At 37.1% G+C, this 27,343-nt stretch overlaps 1 protein-coding gene and 1 long non-coding RNA gene across 4 annotated transcripts in view; one reads left to right on the top strand and one right to left on the bottom strand.

The window, feature by feature from the left end:
• The window catches only part of LOC100577393 (epidermal growth factor receptor-like), a 156,154-nt gene that overhangs the window by 83,880 nt on the left and 44,931 nt on the right, over window positions 1–27,343 (bottom strand). The window contains exon 1 of one of the 3 annotated variants that reach the window (XM_026441430.1): window positions 8,709–9,175. The exons of 1 other annotated variant lie outside the window; for it this stretch is intronic. Coding sequence is in view for 1 of the 2 variants with exons in the window: in XM_026441434.1 (XP_026297219.1) it covers window positions 8,709–8,730 (22 nt within the window). In the remaining variant the exon portion in view is untranslated. Of the gene's footprint in view, window positions 1–8,708; window positions 9,176–27,343 lie in introns of those variants that run through there. One more of the 3 variants, XM_026441434.1, reaches the window with a different exon arrangement.
• Window positions 871–2,935, top strand: LOC113218875. Its single transcript, XR_003304945.1, has 2 exons — window positions 871–1,219; window positions 1,734–2,935. It is a non-coding gene; the product is annotated as an uncharacterized LOC113218875 (long non-coding RNA).

Consider the following 27,343-nt stretch of genomic DNA (forward strand, 5'->3'; position numbering starts at 1 on the left):
TTCTAGAATCAGGAAAATCGTATTCGTATAACAAATTAATTCGTATGAATGAAAAACATCGATGTTGAGTAAAGATTTCTTAAACTCGTAGAAATAAACGTGATCTTAAATTTTCCTCACTCCGATATCGATACACACATCAATATTTGATCTCGATAAAACGCATAGCCAAGATAATGCGTTATTTTAATGCGCAATCTAGAAACCTGAAATCCTTCACGAATCGATTATCTCGAAACTATGGATTTATTCGTGATCTCATTGAAATATATATACATAATCAGTAATTTTCTTAAATTTCCTTAAACTTAAATCGTTGCAATACATGCAATAATATTATCCTACTGCAATTGATTTGTCTTTTACACCACTAAGAAAAAAAGATGCTTATACTCTTCATTTATTCAAAACTTTAAACAATTATCACTAATTAATCTCGAGAAAAAATATCTATCTAGGAAATCATAGAATTATCGCGAAGAGAATATTTTCAATAATCAATATCTCTCTCTTTAATAATCGAAAATCGAAAGAACGCAATAATAATAATAATAGAAAGAGACAAATCAAAAACCAATATCTCCACGATTCGCGAAATGTCAAGGTGGAGGACGAATCTTCCCCTATCGCTTCCCCCCCCTGCCCCACGATTTACATATTTCCGGCGCCTGCCGATCGAACGTGACGAATATCAGCGAGCCGATTTACGCCGCACATTTTTCGAGGGAATAATGCGCTACACCTGGCGATAAACCATTTGTGCGTAATTCGATTATCTGCGACGGTTATTGCACGGGGTGGTGAGCGGACCAATCGGGCTCCCACCGGATTCCTTATCGCCACCGGTTATCGATGTTTCCAACCGTATGCTCAACTCAAATATTGCGAATCGTTGGTACGCCAGAGTCAATAGCAGGCCGTTTACCTCGCGAGCCGTGGCGTAAATCGCTCGAATCGCGTTTTCCCCGGTAAACAAGATCCGGTGGAGACCGGCCATTACGCAGTTGCGATCGTGTAACGCGAATATCGAGATTATGGTTATCGTGGCGAGTCCTTGAGCTAGTATCGAGGCTTGACCTCGATTCGGAGAAAAAAAAAAAGAAATCTGAGCGCGATGATATGGAGGAGAGTTTGAAAAATTCGTGGATTCTTTCTTCAGGATGATCACAGGTTTCCATGAACGAGATTCGGAGAGGAGAAGAATAAGTGTAATTTCATGGTATGTTTGCCTCTTCGATATTTCTTGGTTATCCGAGTTATTATCGGTTCTCGTGCGAGATCTGGAAAATATTTTGCAACGAAAGGTCTACGATCGATAGGATTTTTTTATCCGAAAAGAAGAAAGGTGATAATTAAAATCCTGAATATATTTAATTTTAATTTTTAATACAAATATCCAATTTTTTTTTTTTTGAACGTAATAAGTCTTTTTTGCTAAATTTCGTGTCTAAAATTCGATTGCAAATAGTCTCTAAATTTTACTCAAATTTTATTTATTTTATTTCGATCGGTTTTTCGAGATTGTCAATATTTAATTGTAACTTCTTCGAATATAAAAGCGACATTTTTATCATATCTTTGGTTTTATGAAGTGACGAGTTTTCCTGAATTTAGATCAAAGCGAGTTATCGTTGAAATTTAAGATACTTTATCTAAAACTAGACGGTTAATAAAGTGACTCCCGAGCAGCTATTTGCTCTTGCCATTAATTCAAACTTCTCTCTTTAACACAGGGGCGTCGAAAAACCATGGCAAACAAAACTCGTTTCTTCGAGATACAACGTTTCAAATTATCAAGTTCAACTAAATAAAGTCGACAAGCTCACAGTCCCTGCTTATAATTTGATATTTTCGTTGCCCCGACACCCAACACTGTTCTTCAAACAGAGCAAATCCACAGAAGGAATCTCATAGAAGACCGAATAAAGAACAAATAGACAAGCCTTAATAATTGTTTACTAGAGTCGCAAAGAAAATAATGTGATTAATTCCTTTACTACTTAATTATTTAATAAATATACAAATAATACACAATAAGAATGACAATATATAATAAAAATAAAAACTATAATTTAATTTTCAACATCTCAAATACAATCGAATAATGGACCTAAGACAAATGAATAAAAAAAGAAGCAAAAGAATCAACAACCCTTAATCCAAAGAAAAGAACAACAAGTATCACGATAATTAAAAAAAAGGGAGGAAAATCAATTAATAATAAATTTCTACAAAACATCGCACCTCTTCTCATAACGAATCCTTACGCAACGAATCCTACAACTCCGCTCTCTTTCCCCTACAACACAAACGTTCACCGAACCAGTTTACACCCGTTCCCCCTATTCATCCTAATCTCCGTGGACAGTGGTTTCAACGCGAATCAACGCGACGGAGAGACATGGAAAAGGCAACCGAGCGAGGTGGAACACGCCGCATAGGAGCACCGTAGGTAATTTAAAAATGAGAATTACGAGGCATAGCGCCGCTCGTAACCCTCGAGCCATGGAATGTCAACGGTAACTACCGTCGTACGTAGGAATAATATCGACTTCTTTACGGGTCGTTGTAACAGTACAAGGGCCCCTGAGTGAGCTTCGCTCCCCGCCGTGAATCGTCGTGAAGAGAATGTCGGCTGCCCCCCTTCTCCTCCCTCCCCCCGGCCCGTCCCGCGGTATATACCTACGCAACCGTGCCAGATGGAGAAAACAAATATAGTGTGATCGCTTAACTGTTGCTGTCTAAAGTGACTTTCGTTCGGCCGGGGCACGGCCGAGTCACGTGTTCGAATATTTCGTGGGGGGAGGATTGTTCGGGGAACGGGGCCATGGACGAGTCGCGAGGGTGTCGGGGATGATGTATACAATAATTCGAGCGATGTTGAATCTGGGCTGAATATTTTCGAGACGAGAAATAAATTTCACGATGTCACTAATTATTAATATTGTTTTTTATGGATGATAGTCTCGGAGATTTGATACACGGTTTTTTAAATGGTTCAGTTTTTGGTACGGATATTTAAAGGAAGGACTATTTCGATAAATGATCGAGGAGATCGAGATGTGTTACTGCAGAGTTAAGATGGAATTAATTATTGGAAGGAAAAGATACGTTTCATACTCGGTTCTAATTTATTTCATATATGTGTAATATGATTTTATATGACTCTTTTATTTTGGAAGATTTAAGAAAAAAATCATTTACTTTACTAGAAATCTACAATTTTAATAATAATGTTATTATAAGTATATTTTTTTAGCAAAGCATTATCCAAGAGAATTTTAATTTGTCCTGTAGATTATTAAATTTGTCATGATAAATAAGTTAGATAAAAAAAAATTATTTAGCAATTTCTACTATTTATCGAGAAATTTCACGGTAAAATTTATGCTTTGCGATTTTAACGATAATAGCCATTTAAAGATTAATAAGAAGGCAATCTGAAACGATTGTTTATTCGATACAAATCGATTCGATATGAGTGTAATTCAAACGTATTTTCTTATCATTACGTATTCAAATATATATATATATATATATATATATATATATATATATAATGAAATTACTTACTTTTTTACCCAATTACTTGCTTCGCAATCGTGATTCGATTGAGCGAAAAAATACAATTCTGAATCGGTCCAACAATTTTGCATAAATCCTTCGATCGTTACGAAATCTTATATTTTATAACGAAGAGCGATAAATTATTCGAGGAACCGTGCGTGCTACGTATCCTTTATAGCGAGAATGTTTATATCGATCTTCTACACCCCGGCCAACATTTATTCATCGAAATATTCCCTTGCCCAAGATTGTTTTAACGTTCCGGCCTCGACGTTTTGTTTACAGCTTGTTAAGCTCGGTAATAGCGATTACGATCCACGTGGTAGTGAAAAAGCGCATACAAAGCAGGGATACACACTCCGCCACGATTACTTCAGCGTGAACGATACGTGAGACTCATGAAAACATAACCTTAGAGCTCATTCATGGCTTTCGTTGAATTCGCAGCCCAAACAGTCGAATGTACGACTGCCATTCATCATGCTCACTCAATTCGGCTTACGATTTCGATCGTCTATAAACCTTGTACGTAGGAATGTTTGCACGTAGCAGAATTCGACTGCGAATCAACCATTAAAAACTGCCTGTTTCACGTTCTTCGATTTAATTTTCAGGTGATTCGAGTGAATTTTCAAAATTATCCTTGATAATAATAACAGTAATTACGAATTAAAGTGTAATTGAAAGGATAATCGTATATAAATATTAAAATATCAAGAATTCATATTATATTTTTACTCCCCGTATTCCATTGTCTTGTAAAGATTAAAATATCTCCAACTTTGACCCGACGTCGATCGGTATCGAAAGTAATTACGAAGAGGTCTGCGCAACAATAATATCTCCGATCGAGCGATTCAACGTGAAGAATACAGTAGCCTTTGAATAATAATTTGCATGACTGCATCAGTCTTGCATTATTACCCTATCGAGTTACGTATCCTTGTATAACGCAACCGAGTTGAACCGCATGGGATAGGGGATTCATGGCCGAGCATTAAAATTGCAAATTACGTACAAGGGTGTTGACAGAGTGTTCCTGCTTTTTAGCGTCCCTTTCTTCCTCGCGTCTCGTCCTCTCTTTTTTTCTCTTTTTTCACGACAGTTCGCGGCAAGAATCGGAATCGGCGATCGGGCTTTAAAATTATGTAACGTTTGCAGGAAACGAAATCCATTTACCGATAAATGGTCGCGATTACAAATCCATGGAAATGAATAAATTAATTTCGCTTTTGCAATCGAATTAATCGAATCTTCTTATATTATTGTTGCTATAATATATATATATATATGTTAAATAAATGATGATTCGAATCGACAAATTTGAAATTTAAATTTAACTCGTTGGCACAGAAAGTATTAACAGGATTATTAAAATTTAATGTTTCCTCTCTTAATTATATTTAACGATTACGCGATTCAGATTATAAATTTTGAAATCTTCCACGGTGTTTCTGTTTGTCCAAAATTTCACTTTTCAATATTTTCAAAGATTGTTATTCTTGTAAAAATCTTGTCTGTCTTTTGGATTTTAAAATATCGATTAATTATCGATCGATTTCTTTCGAGGTTAAACAAAACCGACCACTACTTTCCTCTTAAATGACGAAACTGCGACGATTCGAGCTAGCATACAAACTAGCATTGTCTTCGAATCGAAGAATCTTTAGAATATAAATCGAAGGATTATAAAACGAAGGATTTTTCATATCTTTCGCATATATTCGCAATTATAATACTTTTCTATTCGTTAGAGATCCATCTCGAGATCTCTTTCTCCAAAGATGACTCGGCATACTGAATCCATTGCAACGTAATTCGAAGAAACGAGAGTTTCGCACATGCAAAACTTCTTCACGGTTTCGCACGTCTCGAAATCCAGCAACTTTTAGCGGGCGTCGACTAATCATTGAGCGCTCCACTCGCGGGCTTTGACAGTTGGCAGCATTGTTAGCCGGCGCAGAACGATAATTAAGCTCCGTAACGATCGGTATAGACCAGCCATTATCGTTTCAAAACGGATCCTCGCTTTTCTTTCAGCCTCCACGTTCTTGGCACGAACAACTCTTTCAGTTTCTCTTCCTTTCTACGTTATATGTGTGTATATGTATATCTTCTTCTTCTTTTGTTCGGTTGAACCAGGTTTCGAGCTGCCAGGTTTGCGTGGTGGTTCTCACCTTGACTTGTAGCCGTTCTTGGAAAAACAACAACGAGACCAACGATCACGGGATCCGCTCGCGTACGGAGGAGGAATACTGAATATTTTTGCAAATACCAGGGGCAATCTGGCTGATGTTCGATTTATTGCCGGGGAATAATTCAGGAGTCAGGCTGACATTTCGTGATTGACTGAGTTTCAACTGATCGTTCCGCGAAACCTTTTCAGATCGTAAAGCGGATATTCATGAGCTTCTTGAGAGCAATCGATGAGAAGATACGACTGTTTTGCCAGCTTTTTGCCGCCAATACGCTTTCTAAAAGGCGAAAATCGCTTTCTTCCAAATCGTATCTTCCAAAATTCCGCGGTTAAACGGTGGGGGTTTTTTTCGAGATCTCTTATTTTTGAATTAATAAACGTGACGAAATAAAAGTCGTTGTCGTCTCGTAAATTTCATAAACAAGAAATTCTTTTCTGGACTAAAAATTCGTACGATTGTGCGTCCTGGTTACTTAATTATTCAAACTGTACCAAGATCGTACAATATTTTATGTTTATCCGCGGAATAAATTCAAGATGATTGAATTAAAGCGATTAAAGAGATACTTTGGAAGAAAGGATTTTTAAATGGAGTTGTATAAAAAAAAATTTCATGATTATCAAGCGTTATTGAAAAAATATCAACGAATAAAGTGCTAGCTTTGGATGGATGATTATGTTTATCTTTCATCAAACCGATTTTCCAAATAAACAATAAATCATTGAAAAAGAAAGGAAACAATGAAATATATTGTTTCTTATTATAAGATAAGATACATAAGATCATCAAATAATGCAAAAAGAAATCTAAATAAAGAATCAAACTTTTCATTGTTGTATAAATAATATGATATCGAAGAATTTTCAAGATAATATTCGATTCTTCTCTTTTTTCAAAACAAGTTATCAATTATTTCATAATGAATGAATATTTTGTATAATAAAATTTTGATATACATGTATTCTGGAAATTCTGAATTCTAGAAAGACAAGACAAATACAAAAATTATGTAGATATCGTATCATAAATAAAAGATATTTTGAATCGAGGAAGTAAATTTTGAAGTAAAAAAAAAAAAGGCACATTATTTTTCACAAATTTTGAATTATTGAGTGTAATGTATCGTGTAAAAAAATGTATTCTGCATCATTTGAGTTGTAAGTTTTATGCAGATCGGTTAAAAAATGAATGATTTATTGCAAATTTTCAACCTGCTTCTATTTAGACTGTTTTGTAAAATATAAATACAGAAGAATGATGTTGTTTTTTTCGATGTAACAACGCCTACTCAAGCACAACTAACAATCGCAGAATATATCTGGGACATAAAACGTTCAACATTTCTATCGTTTTAACTATCAAGTAGAAAGGATTATTATCCCACTTTAGATTCGTGGCAAGCGAGCCTAGAATACAAAAACTTAAAGAGAAAACGGTGTAGCAGACAACAAAGCAATTCTAATATAAAATTGATCCCTGATATATCCTCTGTGGAATCCAATTGATTCGAACGTACAACGTAAAAGCAATCAGGAAAAACGTATGCAAGATGTTTCATACTTTTCTGCAACAAAAATGCAAAAGTGAAACAAAGAGAAAGTAATAAAAAGAGTGAGAATTCATTATTAAATTAAACAAACAAATTTTAAATACAATCGAATTACGAAAATTTAATTAAATTTCTCCTCAAATTGTTGTAAAAATGAGATTTCTTTGATACAAAAAAACTCATAGCACTTTCTTTCATTTCTGTATAAATCGTACCTCTGATATTTTGTCGAAATATATATATTATATTTGTCGAAATATATATATTTGTCGAAATATATCCTGTATTCTTTCCATCTGCAAAGTAAAAATGAAACACTAAATTTCGAATCGCGAGTATGGATAATCGTCTGCGTAATCAATCGTGACCGTAAATCAAATGAGAGACAGCGTTTGCCAAGATTCCGGATCTGTTTGGGATCGACAGAAATGTCGCGTGAAACGAGGTCGATCCAAAGGGGCCGATAAATCGTTCGTTCGAGAAGAACAATACGCGAAATTGGTGTTGCGAATCAAGGAAGCATCGAGCGAATGAAATTAGTGAAACTTTCCATATTGCCAAATACCTCACGAATGATCTCATAAATTGCGATATTCTTGAATTAGTAACGTTTCTTAATTTTGAAATTAAAAAGAAAAATTTATTGATAACATGAAATATCCTGGTGTATAATAATATATTTAAACACGAATTTTATAAGATGTGTGAAGACTTTTCTGGATTGGTATATAATGTATTCGTGGAAAGTAAATAATATATTCTTTTCTAAGTTCTAAAAATATAAAAATATTGATTAAATCTTGTTTATTAAATTAATAAGCAATTGAAGTTTGAGGAAGCAAGAAGAAAGTATTTCAGCGAATTTAAATTGCTTATAATTTAATAAATAATATTTTTGTACAACAACTTTTGCATTTATTTCGAACTACTAAAATTGAGACTCTAAAAAATGCACGAATAAATTAATTTTGTACAAATGAAATCGAAGCAATAGTAAATTTAATAAATTAAAATAATATTGAAGATTCGTAAAAGAAAATTGAAATGCAATTGTAAACTTTCTTTTATATCCGGAATTGATATTCAATCTAAAATCTTCTTCTATCTGTCGTACATACACATAATATACTATTATTTACTACGACGTTATTTTTTATTTTTCTTATCAATTATAATCTTTTATCGCGACGAACGTACGTATTCGTGTTTAATTTGTCGATAATCGATAATAATCTCTAAACATTAGCCGTTAAACTGCGCACATACTTTGCTTCTTATCAACGATATAAAAACCACTCGTGAAAACTTTACAGCGAACTTTACAGATAAATTTTCATGCAGCTATAAATAAGATAAAAAAAACAGAGAAAGAAGAAAAAAAGATCTTCACTCACCGGTAGTCGCCACCTCATCCATCTTCGTTTCCTTCCAAATCTTTTCTCCTCTCCAATTCGTTTCCCGGATTGAAGTGAAATTTAATTTCTCAGGCTGTGCACGAGAGAAAAGGAAGGCTGGATTTCCTTTCTTTTTCTTTTTTTTTTTGATCGTGACAGTGTCCTCGAGGATAAATTGCGCGCTCGTCTCGTACGGATAGACAATAGGGCCAGAGGCGTGGAACGTGTGTCGCGAGTAAAATGCCTGAAAATTGCTCCCCCCGGGGTGACATTAGACTCGAGCCGCCACGAATGTGCGTGACAGGGCACGTCGTTTAACGTGTAATTTGTTTGGCTGATCGAGGACAAACGGGCCCAGAGGGACCGAGTTACATCACGCGTAATTCCAATTTTTCCAGAATTATTATTATTTTTAATTTAAAATTTCTTTCGTTGGGACAAAAACAATGAAACATCGTGAAAGTGTTTCTTCACGTAGTGATGATTTTTATATTGTTCGAAAAATTTATTGAAAAGCAATATTTGAAAAAAAGTATGATCAACGATAAAGTGATAATTTTTATATTATGATTCGCTCGAAGAAATTTTTATCAAAAAAAAAAGTTAAGATATAAAATTTTTCGTAACGATTTTAATAATAATAATACGTGAAATAAAATATCTCACTGTCACGATCAATCTCATCTCTCTCTCTGGTCGATCTGAAATCAAGCTTCGAGTATAGTACGTTCCAAAACAGATCGCTTCTCACGACCCGTATCCTTAAAACGAAATCAAGCTGCTCGCAGTTCAATTACGCGTGAGCCATAAAACCGTTCCTTATCGGGTTCGTTCACGCTAAAAAAGGAAACCGTGTTCACAACAATACCCCGCAATCACTTGATTCCGCCGCTGAGATTGCACCGTTAAAAGATTATTTCTGAAAATTCCCACTTTCCTTCTACGTCACGATTGGTCGAAATAAAAACGCACCAACAGATGTAAACATTGGAAAAATAAATAATATATTGAGGAGATAATCGTCCACGTTAAATTATGAAATTCGTCGATATTTTGATGATGAAATACAATAAAAGAAATGAGAGAAAGCGAGGCACATCTTTGCCTCACTCTCCCAATAATCAAGATCCTTGGCTCGAAATTTCGAGAATTTTAACTTTATTGATCTAAATATTCATTTTCAAATAAATACAAATACAAACAATCGAAAGATATACTAAGAATATTTCCGTCGTTGCCAAGATCCTTGATTAAAATAAAAGGGATGGACACACACATCGCCGCTTGATCACTTTGATCCTTTCCAAAACTCCAGTTTCCTCCTCCCCAAATATCCAGAATATTTCGAACCGCGGTCCCGAGATCCACGATTAAAATGAAAATCCCCGAGAGGGGTACCACTCGAACGCGGGCATCTGCAGCCTCTCCAGGATAATTATTTACGTCAGATAGGATCTCGACTGGGGTTCCGCGGCGGGAAACAAAAGAATCCAAGCGTAGGGAAAGGATAGGGAGAGAGGAGGGAGAGAATTTCGAGGACAGGACAGCGTTTCCCCGCGGACGACAGGTCCAAAGGATCCTCACAGTCTAGAACGTTCGGCAGACGCGCTTTTTTTTCACCCCCCTCCCTCGATACGGTTCCAGAGATATGAGACAATAGAATAGCCCTCTCTATGATGGCGACCACGAACCCGACCACGACTTTTATGGCTCGCGCTCAATCTCCCCTTATTATTCCTCCATAATACGTTATGGAGTTTATATTTATAACACTCGACCAGGTTGATGTAACGACGAGATCATCATCTGTAAGAGAGCAGAAATTATATTATGTATTATTTGACGAAATATTAGCCTGGGAAATGCATCCAAGGCGCATCCTCGAAGGGTGGGATGTGAACCGCGCATGCGATCGCAATTAATGAAGAATTATTCCTTCGAGAGGGGCACGCGCGTGCTTTTATACTACGCGATGCGCTGGATGGGCTGTAAAATCGCGTCCTGGATATATAAACGCTTGGCAGGGGCGGCCAGACGCTGTAAACAACGTTGATACAAACGAGCTTGATAATTGAGGCGGCTCTTCCTTCCATTACTCAGTGTACACGTGTACACGCCGCGTCGTAATTCCTCCTATTCCTAGAAGCAGGGGTAATGTTGATTGTACGTTCCTCGTAAAACGTATTTACGTATGCATCGATCGAAAATGATTTAAATGCATCGTCAGTTTGGACCAGTTGCATTGAAATCATCTACGCAAATTTCGACAGAATATTAGATCCAATAGCCATGATTAAATAAAATAATTTGTTGATCTATCGTTTGTCATTAAAAATTGAAATCTGCACGATGATCTCGATTTCTTTTAAAGGATTATCGAAAAATTTATAAAATACAAGCGCTTATATTATTCTTAATAATATTCCTGTAAAAAAAGAGAAGAAGAGAGAAGGAAGGACATTGAAAGGACCTCAAGATAGAACGATATCCATAACAGGATCGAGATTGTTTCTTAAAATTTGCTGGTCGAACGATCGCGATGCTTCTAAGGCCGATAACCGGTGAGCACTTTTATCGGCGAGGAACGTTAGCCTACTACGGAAAGAGTGTCGACATGCAAAGTGAGAGTGCTCTTATTCCGGAATATCCAGTATTTCCAGTATCAACCACTGGCGCCGTTCGATCGATTATAAATTCTGAGCGTGGTAGATTATATATATATATAAACTTTTTGATCGCTTAATTACTTCTAATATCCAAAGTTTAACGAGCAAAGCGAGTTCCAGTTGCGATAAAAGAAAGGAAAATTTATATTTTCTCGATAATTGTCTTGATAATATTTGTTTTCAATTTTAATGATTCTTGATTTTGAAAAATAATCGATGGAAGGAAAAATCAAAAGATAATTGAGGATAGGATTCGAGAGTTAAATCTCTGATAAGAGAATGCGATGGGTTTATATAATATCGTAATTATATAGTAAAGGAAAATGAAGCTGATTATAGAAATTAATTAAAGAAGTTATTGTTTTCCTTTATTCATAATTATTATTGGAAAATTCAACATTCAATATATTTAGATTAGTAGAAATCAAGCCAGTTGATAACATCTAGTGAATCAATATAAAATACTTTATAATAAAAAATTCCATTGAATAGAAAAATTAATTTAAATACACGGTTGAATCGTATAAGGAAAATTAAACGAAAATAAAATGGAGCAAGGTAAAAGGAATGCTGTATCAAAAAAAAATTCTCTTTCCAAAAACTGTAAAATTTCTCTCTTGAAATTATCCTCTCTTCTTTTCCATTCACAAATCAAGCCAATTGATAACATCTAGTGAATTAATATAAAATACTTTATAATAAAAAATTCCATTGAATAGAAAAATTAATTTAAATACACGGTTGAATCGTATAAGGAAAATTAAACGAAAATAAAATGGAGCAAGGTAAAAGGAATGCTGTATCAAAAAAAAACTCTCTTTCCAAAAACTGTAAAATTTCTCTCTTGAAATTATCCTCTCTTCTTTTCCATTCACAAATCAAGCCAATTGATAACATCTAGTGAATTAATATAAAATACTTTATAATAAAAAATTCCATTGAATAGAAAAATTAATTTAAATACACAGTTGAATCGTATAAGGAAAATTAAACGAAAATAAAATGGAGCAAGATAAAAGGAATGCTGTATCAAAAAAAAACTCTCTTTCCAAAAACTGTAAAATTTCTCTCTTAGTTATCCTCTCTTTTTTTCCATTCACAAGAAGCTTCATCATCGACAGATGGATGTATAATTTCTCAAATTTCTCGAAACAAAGGTGGAAAACAGAAAGGAAAATCGTTGTGCAAAAAAACTGTCCATCAGGCGCGAACCACGTCGGGGAAAGGTGTCGACAGAAGGAAGGTTTCAAAGCAGAAGGAACCTGGTCGAAAAGTCGAATCCGTGTCCAGGACAAAGGAGAGCGGCGGCTATCGCGAGGAGAGGGAGAGGTCCTCGAGTTCTCAGCGTGTGGCGTTGTATCCCCGGGTTGTAAAACAACTTGTAAAACGTGCGCCCGAGATGCGTTCTGTCAGCTCCGGTTCTGACCCTATCTACACGGCAAATCTATAGAGGAGTCGGTGAAAAACACGACAAATCGCGCCATCAATTCGAATTATGACACGAGGCTGCGCGTAAATTACGTGCAAACAAAGAGGATTCGCATGAATTATCCCCGTCTCGAAGATATGCCATAAAATTGTTTCGAATTTATCATTTATTTTTTTCCAAAAATCGTTAATTATATCCCCATATACCTGAAATAAACGTTCTCAGTTTACACAAATTTCTTTATACTCTTGCGTTCTCGCATATCAGAACGTTATTACGAAAAGAATACCGAAGAGAAATTATTTAACAAAAGTTTGGCCTCGTGAAACTTTCTAAAATTCCACCAAGAATAGACAGAGTTCAAAAACCTTTTAAAGACCGAGGGGGCAATTTCGTACAATTAAAAAAGTAGAGAAGAGTCTCTCGAGTTCGAAGTTGCTACGTATTATCTATCCGCGTCCAATGTATCGATCAATCTTCGCGCTTGTAACCATCGGCCGAGGCCAGGGACGTGCTATTAAAATTATACAAACTCATTTTTCATGGGGGTCCCTGTACGGCCGCGGGCAATCATACTCGCTTCGAGCGGTATTCACTTTAAGAATCGGGCCGTTTAACAACGCGGTATAAAATTGCCGGCAGAAAAATGAATTAAGTGCAGACGCATGTCGCGCCTGACGGTGGACAGTTTTCCATTTACATAAATGCGAAGCGGGCCGCGTTTTATTTTAACGCGCTCTATAAACCGGGCATGCAAATTGATTTACAGAGTCTCCAAGTCTTTCGTGGAAGAGCGTTGATTTTCAACCGTTGCTAAGTCGATGCCAGCGCTAAAGCTCGCTCGAATCACCCGTTACTTTTGATTTAGATACCATTGTAACCTTTAAAGTCTCTCGATCTATGAATTCTAACTGTCCGCGATAAGACTTGGAACGTTTTGTGTAGGTAATACCGTGGAAAATTAAGTTGAATCAAATACGACAATATTTATATATTTTATCCCCTTTCGTAGCAACTGTCTATTTATAAAAATGTCTATTACATCTCTAAATAAAATATAAAATTTTTTATCCTCATTGGGTGTCGCAACCTTTCGATAAATTATTCGAAAAATAATTAAAATGTACATCTGTATTAATATCCTCTAGTTTCTTTAAGAATCTACAATTTTGAAAAAAAAGACTATGATAATTTGATTCTACGACTTGAAACAAACTCGAAGAAAGAAAAAAGTCTCCGTTTCACCGAAACGAAACACTGGACAAATTATCATCCCTCCCGATCTTCGTCCAAAAATCCGGAACATATACATCTATCTCTTTCCCAAAGTGGAGAGAAGCGCCTATCAAACATATACAACTCCACGAAAGAGTAGAAAAACGACACCCCTCCACCCTGCCTACCCCGACAGGGTCAAGATAATTCGTTAAAATGGAATCGCGTCAATCTGAGCCTGACACGTGTATCCCCCTGTTAATCTACCCTCCCGATCTAAGCCTTCCCCCCCCCTCCCTATTACACAGGCAAACGGACCAAGCCTCCTCTCCTGCCCCGAGAGTAGACTCGTTCCAACCATTTATACATACGCGGCCGTTCCACGAAAACGGCGCGACGACCACCACGGGGCCCCGTTTTGTTTTTAAGCGCCGGATTTTTGGGGCCCGGGCTTAACGAACACCCGATCCTTATCTCGCGGGCCCCTCGAGCCTTGTGCATTACCGTCCTCCTCCTTCCTTGAGGTCAGTCTCTCCGCTCCGGAGTTGGACGCGTGAACTTACCTGGAACAAAAAGAAGAAAAAGTTAGAGGGAGGGGGAGCGAGTTCAGTTGGAGAAAAAATCGCGAGGGTTACCCGTGGCCTAATTTAATTGCTTGTTAGCAAGCTCGTTCACGGGCGAATGTTTGCTCGAAAGTGATAATGGGGCTATTTGGGTTCGTTCTGGGGCGGAGATTAATAATAAATGGTTATTAACGCAAATAAATGTCAAAAATTTTTTATCAATTTATAAAGAAAAAAGATGAATGTTTGAAAGATAATATAACCTACCGAGGTATCCATTTTTAATTTTTCAGATGTTGGTGCTTATTATATCCGTTGTGATCAAATTGAAATTACACGTAGCAGTCCATTAAAATCTCTCGTTAAATTGAAAAATCGTCTTAGACATCCGATTGATCTTAGATTGTTATGCCGATCGATCAATGGCCTATTCTCCTCTCAGGTGTCTACACGGGACATTAACATTTACATTAACCATTCATTTATCTGCCCACAAACTTTGGTTACATTAATTTTCGTCCCACCCATCAGGGCGTCCCAACCAACCCCTCGGATTAGCGAAATAATTTATCGCACTTTCTCTGCACGATGCCACCTACACTGAACCTCTCTCTCTCTCGATCGAGGAAACTCAAATCGCATTCCTTTATTCATTATTCTAACCTTCATGACGCGTGATAATATTTATTATCTCGGAATTTTGCTTGAATTACGATGCAAAAGATTGACGAAAAATTTCCTTTCTTTCTTCTTCTTCTTCTTCTTTTTTTCACTCATCAATTTCGTTCGATTGCACGGCGTCAATATAGCATCCATGCATGCGCGATATTCATACCGTTAATGATTTAATATTATCGAGAAAAATAATATCACGGCCTGGTAAATAATTGCTCGAACGTTGATATTCCGTGTACTGGCCATAAAATTTAAGACGGCACGTGGTGATAAATCTTTGCTGTTAAGTATACGAAGTGCAGCCTGTCCGACAGCTTCTCTTGGCTGTAATATTTTATTCAAATTTTAAGTTATTGCCCGCAAGAAAGCCGTACGCAATATTTCCCGATCTTCTCCGTTCGATCGTCAATGTTTCGTTCGAAAAATGACTCCTCCTCCTCCTCCTCCTCCTTGGAAGAAGTCACGATAAAATTCAACGACCATCCGAAAAATCCAAAATCCTTAGGAATGAATATCCGTGGCTAAAAAAAAAATTAAAAAAACTCTACAAATTCTCTCGACGGCTAATTTTTTTTCAAAATCCTTCTTAACCTTCCGAGGGATTATACGTGGTCGAAAAAAGAAAGAATCCAAGGATTCCTCGAATGAGTTTGAGGAGGATAATGCTCGATTCGCGGTCACGCTCATCCTTGGGACGTAGGATCGTATTTCTAAATGTTTAAGGCGAGTTTAGAAACGCTCGTTTCGCGCTACAGTCTGGACATTAAACATATTAACTATCGTAGGACCTCCTGGTAGCGGCCGTGAGCCAAAGATTCCGGATATTTCGGTCACTGCCTTCTTTCACGTCCTTGCTATCTCTTTTCGCTAATGGATCCTAAATGCGCACTCTGCCACTCTCAGCCTCTTCTTCCAATTTGCACGGCCATGCTATTCGTTCCTATGCTTCTAAGACAGGTGTAGAAATGATTGGTCGAGTCGATAAATAAAATTTTCACCATCGTAACCGAGTAAAATTAAAAAAGATTTAATGATTTTAATAATTCTATTTCTAGAAAGGATTATTTTGTATCGTATAAAAATACATTTTTCAATAATTTTAACAAACGTTTCTAAACTTTTCAAACGATCAGGTAATAAAACAATTTGTAAATATAAAACCAACATTATTCTAAACGTAAAAGTTTATCTTTACGTCTTCTGTCTTGGGTTAAGATCTGTTTAAATTCGAAATATGGGGTCCTTTCACGCGGATGAAGGGAGGACATCGCGATTAAGAATTGAAATAATTTAGAAGAATTATTGGAATCGGTCAAAGATTATTTCAAGAGCGATAAATATCGCGAAGTGGCAGTTTATTTAAATGCTTTTACGAGCGCATCGATGTTTTTGCTAATTTTTCGAACGGTACCGAGCCGATAGCGAGTGAAAGGAAGCGATTTCAATACTGCGCTGCAGTAAGAACAGTTTAGAAATTCGAGATCGAGTAAAGGGGAAAAAATTTCAGCGGATAATTACGCGAGGATATTATCTGGAACAGTTAACATTATATGATACGAAGATATTTGTAACGGGGTTGAAAAATTTTCAAGAAATTTATCGTCCGTATAGAGTATATTTTTCCTAACATTTTTTATTACGATATTTCCAACGATATCCATTTCATTTTTTTTTTTAATTAAGGAATCTTTATAATGCGAAAAATTCTTCTATCTACGTAATCCGACTGGAATTATTAAAACACGATGTCGTAACACGATCTATCATCGAAAATGATATTCGATCATAATTAAGAGATTATTTTCCATCGATATCCCAAAATTCATTTTCCACTATCGAACGTAAACATAAATGTTTTTCAACGAAAATGTCCCTCTTATCAGAGCGACGCCACGCCACCAGTGGAAATACAACTTTCGTCGAAGTTTTGTTATCGAGAACGTGGAGAGGACAACTATTAATCGTGATGAACACTTACTACCTATCCACTATCGTTCCAGTAAAAAAACCATCGCTCTTCTGCCTCCCTTCCCGGCCAAAGTGCATCAGGCCTCGAGATCGAGACGTGGAGTTATAATTGCCCACTCGGCAAGTCCGACATTCCACGTGCGTTAAAGTTATCGCGATTGAATCGCCGCGTACGCCATAATGCTCCTTCTCCTTGGCCCTTCTTCTTCCCCCTCTTCTTCTTCTTTTTTTCCTTCTCCCTCTTTCCTTTCTTTCCCCTTCGACCGTTTTCTTCGTCTTCCTTTTTTTTTTTTTTGCATTGCCCGAATCCGTGGCACCAACGAAAAGAAACTGGCGATATCGAGGAAGATCTGGATCGGGACGATCTATCGCACATACACACTGCTATTATATATCCCCGTGCTACGTCCTCGAGCTTGTGTAAGGTGCGCAGGATCGATAAGAAAGGCGCTTACTTAATTTCAGAATTATCGCATCCATCTTCACCCGGTTGACATAATTTGAGGTTTAAACGTTACCTTATTCGGAACGGTGGAGTAACAGGTTTCTTTTCAGATTGTCGTTCGAGATTTAACGTTTATGGAAAATATTCTTCCTTCTTTTCATCGTGAATATAACTCTTTGCACATTTTTGTTGAACATTTATTACGATACAATTTTTTTACAAACTGTTCGAAGTAAAAGTTTTCGTTGTGAACACAATCCTTCTTTATATATATTCCCGATTCGAAAACAATTCCTATTTCGATTTCAAATAAAACTTATCTCGTCAAAATCGACGAGGTTTCTCGCTATCTCGCACACGGATCACCGCCTCGTGCGAATACACTTGGAATCGAGCACCCACGACGAGGAGGGTCGTCGAAAGGGCAGGCCGGGCTCGCCTCTAATTAGAATAATTAACGAAGCGGCTCGTCGCGGATGATCGTTCGCCGACCATTACCCCCGCCCCCCTCCCCTTCGTATTCGTATTCGGTATTTTCATAAGCACGCGCCTCGACCTTGCCGGAATCCATCCGTGGTCGTGGAAATATCACTTTAAAAGGATTCCTCGGCCGGTTTCAGCCGCGGCGGATAAATAAACGCCGCAGAAAAAGGATTAAAAGGAAGGGGACGGAAAGGGAATCGGTGTCGAGGAGCGAGCAGTGCCGCATTCTGGCATCGTGTCGCATGCAAATATCCTCCGAGAACTGTTTGTTCCAGGTGGCACGCACGCCGATTGCCTTTCCTTTTCTTTTTTTTTTTTTTCTTTTCACGAGGGGTAGGTCGAGCTTAAAGTATTAACAGACGTTCCTTGAGCGACAGAAATTAGCTCCCTCCCTCCCTTTCGGATGAGTTTACGATCCACGCTTGAAGATCCACGATCTTTTTCTTTCTTTTTATTGAAATTACGTGATCTCGATTGATATTTGCGTGACAAAGTTATAATAAATGCGTTATAGAAATATTTAAAAGATCGTGAATGCATTAAAACATATCGTTTTTCGGAGTGTCGAGTTTCGAAAATTTAAGCGTCGCCTGTTGAATGCATAAACATAGCGGTCGACCGAGCGACCCTGGATCATCTACGTAAAAATCCGATTTATACGCGGCTTCTCCCCCTTCTGACAAATACGAGATCAGAATCGATCACATGCAAATCGCCTTCCTCGCTTTCCTCGAAAAACGATCCCATTGTAAATTCACTCTCACGCATCCTTTCCCTTAAGAATATATATTTTTAAACTCGTTTCCTCCAACGGATATATATATATATATATTACAAAAATTCAACGGCAAGCCGAGATTGCCAATAATACACGAATCGTTCAAATTAATCCGTGAAACCGACTAGAGAAGGTAATAATTCGATGGCGTGCGAGCAAACCGAGATACGAGATATCGCGTGACTCAGCCATTGTCCCGAGCAAAAGTACGGATCGTATTGACCCGCCATCATCGGCCACCGCTGACCTTCGAGCACCAGCCATTAGATCCATCCCTTGAGAGCAATGCTCTTTCTCGTGATTAGCGCTTTTGTCGGTATCCTTTGCATCGTTGCAATCGAGAGGAGATAACAAAACGTTCGTACGAATCCAATGAGTTGGCCGAATTCGATGATTAATATACGCCATGGATCTTAATTAAAATTCTTCCCCTAACTTATTGTATCGACTCTGAGTGTTGATGAATTAAAGAGATAGAAAAAGGAGGAGGAGTGTGAGAGTTTAATAAGATTTTTGGATTGTACGCTCGATTGTCGAAGCATTCTAAAAATAGTAATAGTATAATTTATAATAAACGAGTAACATTCCCCGGTGATATCGCCTTAAGGCTTCACGTGCATAAAACCGTGCACTTTTCCAACAGTATATTTATAGGAAAGTGCATAAATTACACGGCAGTCGGCGGTATTCGTGTGCGGTATGTTGTGCCGAGCTTGTTGAGACGTATTGGTAGTTGAAGAGTGAGTAACTCGAATTGCTTCGTTTCATTAGACACAGATACGCTTGTCCTTTGGGTTATATTGACCGTATTGCGCGTTATAAATTTGTAACTTCTAATTACATGTTCAATTACAGTGAATAACTGGGATAATTCCCGCATTGATCATAAATTTCGAGGATATAAAAGTTGGTTTTAATTATATTAAGCGTGAACGAATTTACCAGGCTTCTCTAAATTTCTTAATATTTATTACAGTGTTTGAATTACAGAGGGGAGAGAAAGAATCGTGAAAGAAGAGATTTATCTTTTTCAAACAGGCAGAATCATAAGCTGAAACTCTCCTCTGCATAAGTTTAAATAATATTGTACAGTTTCGAACGTTAATTTTTCCAAATTATTAATACGTAGTACGTTCAATTTAAAATTATCATTTTATTTATTAATACCGGCCAATAATTTTTTAACGCAAACATTCGTTTAATTATCTTTTCTCGCAAATTCATTTATTTTTACGATTTCTAATACGTGACTTTTACACGATCTTCATTTTTATCTTCCTCCTATTCTCTTTTCTCTCTCTCATTTTTCTCAACACAATAATCCTACTCTATTTTTCCCCCCAATGATTACGAATTATCCATTCACATTATTATTACTCACTCTAACCTACGAAATATTACAGCACGAATTTCCAAGAAAAATATTTTTCCTAGCCGCGCAAAGGATCCAAATTTCCATCGTATTAATCCAAACAATACGAAAAACTGTTATATACGTGTCGCGTATGCAAATCAAAACCTCTGGCCGTGCAATTTTCCCAGCACAATCGCGGGGCTTAACCTTATCAAATGGTAATACGACCACGCGAGAGATTAAACGTGTGCTTGTGTATCCGCTCGAGAGATTGCAGCGGCAACGGCAGCGGCGGCAGCGGCAGCTCGTAAGCTTTTCTTTCGACCGCAACAACAATGGCCATGGATCACCCGGTATAGCAGCTGTGGCTCGTGAGCGTCTCGGACAGCCTTGGGCCCGCGGTTATGATGTTCTTGTTATTAATTTGTTTTGCGCGCTACCCGCAACACGTCGTGCGGAAACCAGTTTCTCAAGACGTATAGGATTACCAAACGGCACGACCTGAAGAACCCAACGACAGCTTTCGAAGGAAGAGGAGGAGGAGTGACGTTACCACGACGAAAGCTCGTGAAGTTTAAAGTTGTCTACGTTTAATTGATCGATCCGAGAAGTCGATTTATTTCGCGAATTTCATTCGAAATAATAAAAAGAAGGAACGGAGAGAGAGAGGAATTATAGAAATATACGAACGTATTAGCATTCTGTGTCAAACGAGCAGGATGGATCCTTTCCTGGAAGAGTAGAGAAGGAAAAGAAAAAAGCGAGTTAATTCGACGAATCGGGAAGAATACGTGGTCGAGTTCCGCGTGTCACGGCGGCCATGTTGGCGATAATGGCGGCGCGAATTTCGAGCGAGCCTTATTGACGTAACTGTAACTAATTTGCGAATTGACATTTCTAAGCGAAAGAAAAAACGGTTGGACAAAACCGCGTCTTTTAATATGGAAAATTTCGAGATTTTTTCTTTTAATCTCGCGTTCTCTGTTCTCTCGTGGCGCGTGTGACGGGTAGATAGATGCGCCGTTTCGACGCGGTTCTTATTTAAAATGGAATATAGAGCGTAGTGAGAGAAGGATGAAGAGAGGAAGAGTCGGGAGAGAGGTACGAAAGAAATAGCTGTCAGCTTTGTCAGTCGCCGATACCGTTATCTCTCTAGGTCTACCTGTTCTTACTTAGTCATATACACAATACTCAGGCACAGGAACGTGAAAAGGAGGGGGAGAAAGGAAATTATTTAGACTTAAGGTAATGCGGGAGACAACGGGAGATGTTGAAAAAAAATCTGTCACGGGTCGAGGCAAGAGTTTTGACGCGGAGAACGTGTCGCTTTGATTCCTTTCGAAAAGAGGAGGAAGAAATTTCGTCGGTCGTTACGTAAAACGTAGCGTGACTGCCGTTTAATAGAATGCATAACGAATCTGATTATGTATGCCATGCTTTTTGTAACAGAGCACGCATTGTGCGAGAAAAATGATCGTTTACGAAAGAAAAGATTTTTAAGGAAGAGGAATAAGCTTCGCCTTTCCTGGATACGCGTGTCCTCGAACAAAAACTAATCGCGAAACTTTGTTTTAATCGTTGCAAATTTTTTCCCATAAAAATACGTACCGTTATAATCTCAAACGTTTTGTAACGTTTTTCAGAAATCGAAATTTTGCCGTGAAATAATTGGCAAGTTTTTCTAGAAAGTCGCGCTTATCGATGCACAATTTTACTTTGACGAAAAAGGTTCAATTCAACGGAATTTCAAAGAAGCAAGGAATCAAGAACGGTGGCCAACCTCGTTTCGAAAAGTGTTATTCGCGGCTGGCTGACTGGCTGGCCGAGTGCCACCACTTGCGTCAAGGAATGCGTTCACCTGGAGGTCACTGATCGGCCGAATCGCGTCTCGATCTTTCTAGCCGGCCGCTGGCGATCAGAAGAGTAGTCTCTCTCTCTACGAGGCGATTACAAGAAGGAGAGGGGGGGGAGAGAGGCGCGCCTCCCCGATCGCAAAAACCTTAAAAGGTTTAAAGACTACAAATTCAGGCCGTGATACACGAGGGAGGGCCCCGGAGTCTTGAGTCATTATTTATGAATTTGGTGCGCCGAAAAAGGCTGCCGAAGGAGATCCCTTGGCCTGGGTACCGGGCACCGGGCCGAGATACGAGAAAGCCAAGAGAGGCGCTCTACGGATTTCAAATCGATCCGCAAACCGGATAAAATATTTTATGGAGAACGTGCTTTAATGGCCCTTACGACCAAGGGGCCTCCGTGGCCGCATTGATTTGTGGTTACGGAGGACGACAGTCCTTATCGATTGGCCCCGTGTCCCTCGTCAGCCGATCCGTTTCCACAGAGAGATTGCGATATCGCGCAGCCCCGTCCGTGAAACTTGGAAGAATTTCGGAATTTCAACCGCTCGTTGAATCGCGGTATCCGAGCGTATAATGCTTTAACGAGATTAAAATACTTTTTTTCATTTATTTTCTCTCGCAACGATACAATTTTAATTCGTAATTGGACTTGCGCGAATTCAAATTTGTTTCGAATTATTTTTTATTTCTAGAAGTAGAAATATATGCGATCCCTTTAAACATTATTCGTCTTCTTCTCATTATTTCAATCTTAAAAATCTAAAGGTTAAACAAATTTAGATTAGCTTACTATAAGAGTACAATGATTAAATAATTTTCCCAAAATTTTATCGATAACGATAACTTGCAGGAGAGATCTCGAATATACCTTCCTCTTGCGAATTAATTTATCGCGGTGCTCGATAATTGTTAATTGCAGGTGGCCGGTCTCGAAAAGCGCCGCTTCCGGAATTATTTATTAATTGAAATTCTGTGGCGTGCAATCTGCGGGCGCGAACGAAGGAATATTATGGATCGTCGTTTGTGCTTATTCGACCAAGTGGCGACGGCAACACGGCCATTCTACGTATTACGTATGCTCGATCTGAATTATGAAAGCAATTAATATGGACCAGTAGCCGATACAACACGGAGAACCGGTACGTTAGATATGCGAGAGCCTTGTTTCCCGCCGTACGATACACGCGTAGCGTGGCTACGTGTACACGTGGCGACCTCTCGATGGATAGACTCTCCCGTGCTTTTCTCCGTGGTAGGTGTCGTTTCGTTCAAAAAAAAGAGAAACGCCCTCTATATCCCGTATTTATGAAGAGGGATCGAGCGTTAACAACACCCGCTTGAAATCGCGCCTTGTTCCTCCTCGGCGCACAATAAGTGGAGTTGAGGTTATATGGATGCTATAGTACGTTCAACGAGTCGAATCGAGTAGGATTGGTCACGTGGTGTATGTACGGGAGATTCGAGTTATTGGTTGGCGGTTATAAATTTTTAATTACTGGTTTTGGAAGACCAATAGTGGTAGAATTTTAGTTTAATAAAGTAAAAGATTCGATCTTTTTATTTAGAAGATAATTGCTAATAAAGTATTAAAGATTTTTCGTCTAGTTACCCCTAGATTTTGATTCCATTCCAATGCTAGTTTTATCGAGCTTACTATATTAATTCTTTTTATTAATTTTATTTCTGATAATTCTGAATTTGCTATGTATCAATTACACTTTTTAGACTAATAAGATTACATATCCTAATTAGATTAGACATATATCTAAAGATTCTTCTATCTAAGGATTAATTTAAAATTACCAAACTCCCATATGCTTAACGTGATTAAAAAATTTAACAACATCTGACAACAAGTTTTTGCATTAAAGACCACACCTCACGACATCTCCCTCCGAAAAATGATTAACAAAATATTCGGAATATTTCCCCCCCCCCCACAAAGGAATGGATAAATTAATTCCACGACACGCCGTCGATCGGTCGAATTAACATATGCTTTCCCCGCCAGTGTTTAACCAGCCATGAGATAATTGACAGAGGATAGAAGACAGACATCCCGCAGACCTGTCACTTCGGAATTAAGTGTCATTCTATTTGGGCTCGAATCTATATCTTGCTCATCTACGATCCGGCCTCCTGGATTAATTTCAGATTAAATCGTTTCTCGACGTGTTTCGAGAAAAAGAGAAAAAAAGAAATTCGAATACCGTGGCTAACCAGAAAGGTTAGCCTCTCGAAAGTGTCACACAAGGTTTATACAAAACGCGTCTGTAACACCCCGTCGATCGTAGGAAACGGGCAGCACGCGTTCGACGCCCACGTAAAAAGGCGGAGGAACGTTACGGTGCACCTTAAATTAAATCGAGAGCCTGTGGCGTTACGGTGGCGTAATATCATCCGCCTCGCGAGTGTCTCGTAAACTATTATTGCCGTGGACAAAATGATACCGTAACGACCAGAGACTGGCTTCCGGTTAAATCTCTATACCTTCCGGAGGAGGAGCTATTTTACGAAAGTTCAATCCGTTTTTTGAAAGATTGACAAGATATATATTTTGATATTTTGACGAACATTATTAGAAGAGGAATAATTTATTTTTAATTTATTTCATTATGAAGTTTTACTCGTTTAATTGTTGAGTGACGATTTTCAATTAATACCGTGAAATACCTCAGATTTAAAAATAGATTATCGATCCAGCCGTATTAGGCTTTATGGAGCCTGTTACATTAACGCAATTGCAACTGTCACTTCTAATTACTTGTTTATCGGATAATTCCTATTAGGGAAAGTGGAATTTCTAATTCGATACGCCGAAGAATGTTAATATCTTGTGTGTTCCAGAATGTTGGTTCATATTGTTTAAGAACACATCGTTGTAATCGGTAATAATTATATATAATTTTACGATATATGCCATAGAAACTCTATATTGTGTGTTTTATATTGAAAAAAAGAAAAAGAAAAATAATATTAAAACTAATTAAAGAAAATTTATATTTAACAACTTGTAAATATTTCATATTCTTTCATATTCTAATACTAACGCGTAATATATCTATGTATGTGTATTAATGATAATACAACGATAAGTTGAATTTTGTAGAGCAAATAATATTTCAATTAAATAAATTTAAACAGAGCACAAAAAATTCCAGTCGTATGAAATATTTCGAGCACTCTTTTTTTGAGAAACAATAAATTTTCGATATTTTGTCGATTAATCGAACCGCCATTCCAGAAGTAAAGCCAGATAATATCTGGATCGGAATGAATTTCGCATCTAGCTCGTTAGTCCAGACGTCTGTCGAGAACACCGGACCCTGTTCGAGGTCAATGGACTTTCGATGATTCTTCAGAGGTCTCTAATGGAGATTTATTATTCTTCGAAGATCGTGAACGTTTCGGTAAAACGTCGATGATACATATTGCTCCAGATCTTTTAAATTGCGTCGAAACCACGAAGAAATTCCATCATTTGGTATTTGGATAAAAAAATGATCCAATAATGTCTTAATAATTAATTATATTTAAAATATACCGATGAATCTTTAAATTTTGATTTTGAATTCAATTTTTTTTTCTTTTTTTCAAAGAAATTTCATCTTCATATATTTAATTATTATTTAAGAATTTCAAGTTCATCGTAAATGTCTCGTGTCTTCGTTCTTTTGAGGATAGATCTCACGAGAGAAGACTCGTATTTCAAAATTTTTGAGATTACCTTGCAGTTATCTTTCGAGGCTCGAGGTGTCTGCCAAATATTAGCACAGCCGGTGCAGCTGTCTTATGTCACGCTAATATTTTTTTCCTTTCTTTCCGATCGATGCGATTTTTAAAATTTAATTTCAAAAAAAAAAAACGACTTCAGCGATCCAGTATTTTCGAAGCAAATATAATAATATAATTTATTTGATTCAATGTGATTTGTCTTCCAAGTGAAAGGGTCCAAAAAAAAAAAGACACGTTGATAACATGGCGCCGAAAGAAGAAGAAAAAGAAGATTAGATAAACTTAACATTTTTAACTTATGTAACCCGGAATAGAAGAAAATATTCAATAACTAATATCGTGGATTTACTTTGATTATCTTGCTTGTTTATCACCTCGCTACTTTCGATATACAAACACAAATTCTGAAGAGAAATATTGACTCCACAAATCTAATCTGGTATTTCGTACAAAATTTATATTTATTACGCGCGTGTAATTCAAATTTTAATAAAAATTTCTATTTTTTTTATAAACTAAAGCAAAATTTCTTACCTTGACGTATGTCCAGTAAAATCTTATTATTGAATATTATAAAATGCGCATAAAATGGTATAATAAAATTTCTAACGCGGATGAAACGTACGAACTCGCATTAAAATGAAAAGTGTACAGTAATTAAATCCGATACAAACACGATATCGGCTATGTATCTGGGCGTAATTAATCGATGAGCTGGAACGTCGATAAAAATCTCGAATGAAAAACCAAAGGAGGTTTGATGGAGGAGAATTTCGAAAGAGTTTGGTACCGTTAGAAGGCATTAATTTGCCGGTGAAATCGATTACGGTTGGGAAATCCATATCGTGGCAGCGTCAATCAAATAGCCCTGCTTTTATCGTCTTTACGAACCCACGCGTAACTCGCTTGTCCCTTTCTATCACAAATTAAAACGTTCCCGAGATCGTGCTCCGTTCGTTCTTTACAATCGAAAGCGTTAAGCGTTTATGTATATCCTATGATGCAAATGATACCGTATCTTGCTTCTTCCATTTCGGATATAATAATAATTGAACGTGCTCGATTGTAATTTGTAGATGTCCACGGTGATAAATATTTATACGCGTTTCGAGAGACGGAATATTAATCTTGAAATTTTTAATCGGAGTTAAATTAAATTATATAACAGAATTATACAAAGATAGGATAAATAAAAAAAAAGTTCAAATTTAAATAATGAAAATTTAAATTACAAAATCTTTTATTTTTTATTGTAAAATCTTTTGAAATATATTTATTGGATTTAATATCTAGATTGAAGTAAAGTTTTTTAAAATTTGTTGATTGAATTTATATTTATATTTCAAGATGAAAAATATAATATAAATCAAAGCAATTTTAAATGATTTATTCTCATCTATCCAATAAGATATCCGAACGAATAAATTTGCTTTTTCGTATCAACACGATACTAAATCAAAATTACGAT

Source organism: Apis mellifera, linkage group LG6, assembly GCF_003254395.2.
Source record: "Apis mellifera strain DH4 linkage group LG6, Amel_HAv3.1, whole genome shotgun sequence".
NCBI lineage: Eukaryota > Metazoa > Arthropoda > Insecta > Hymenoptera > Apidae > Apis > Apis mellifera.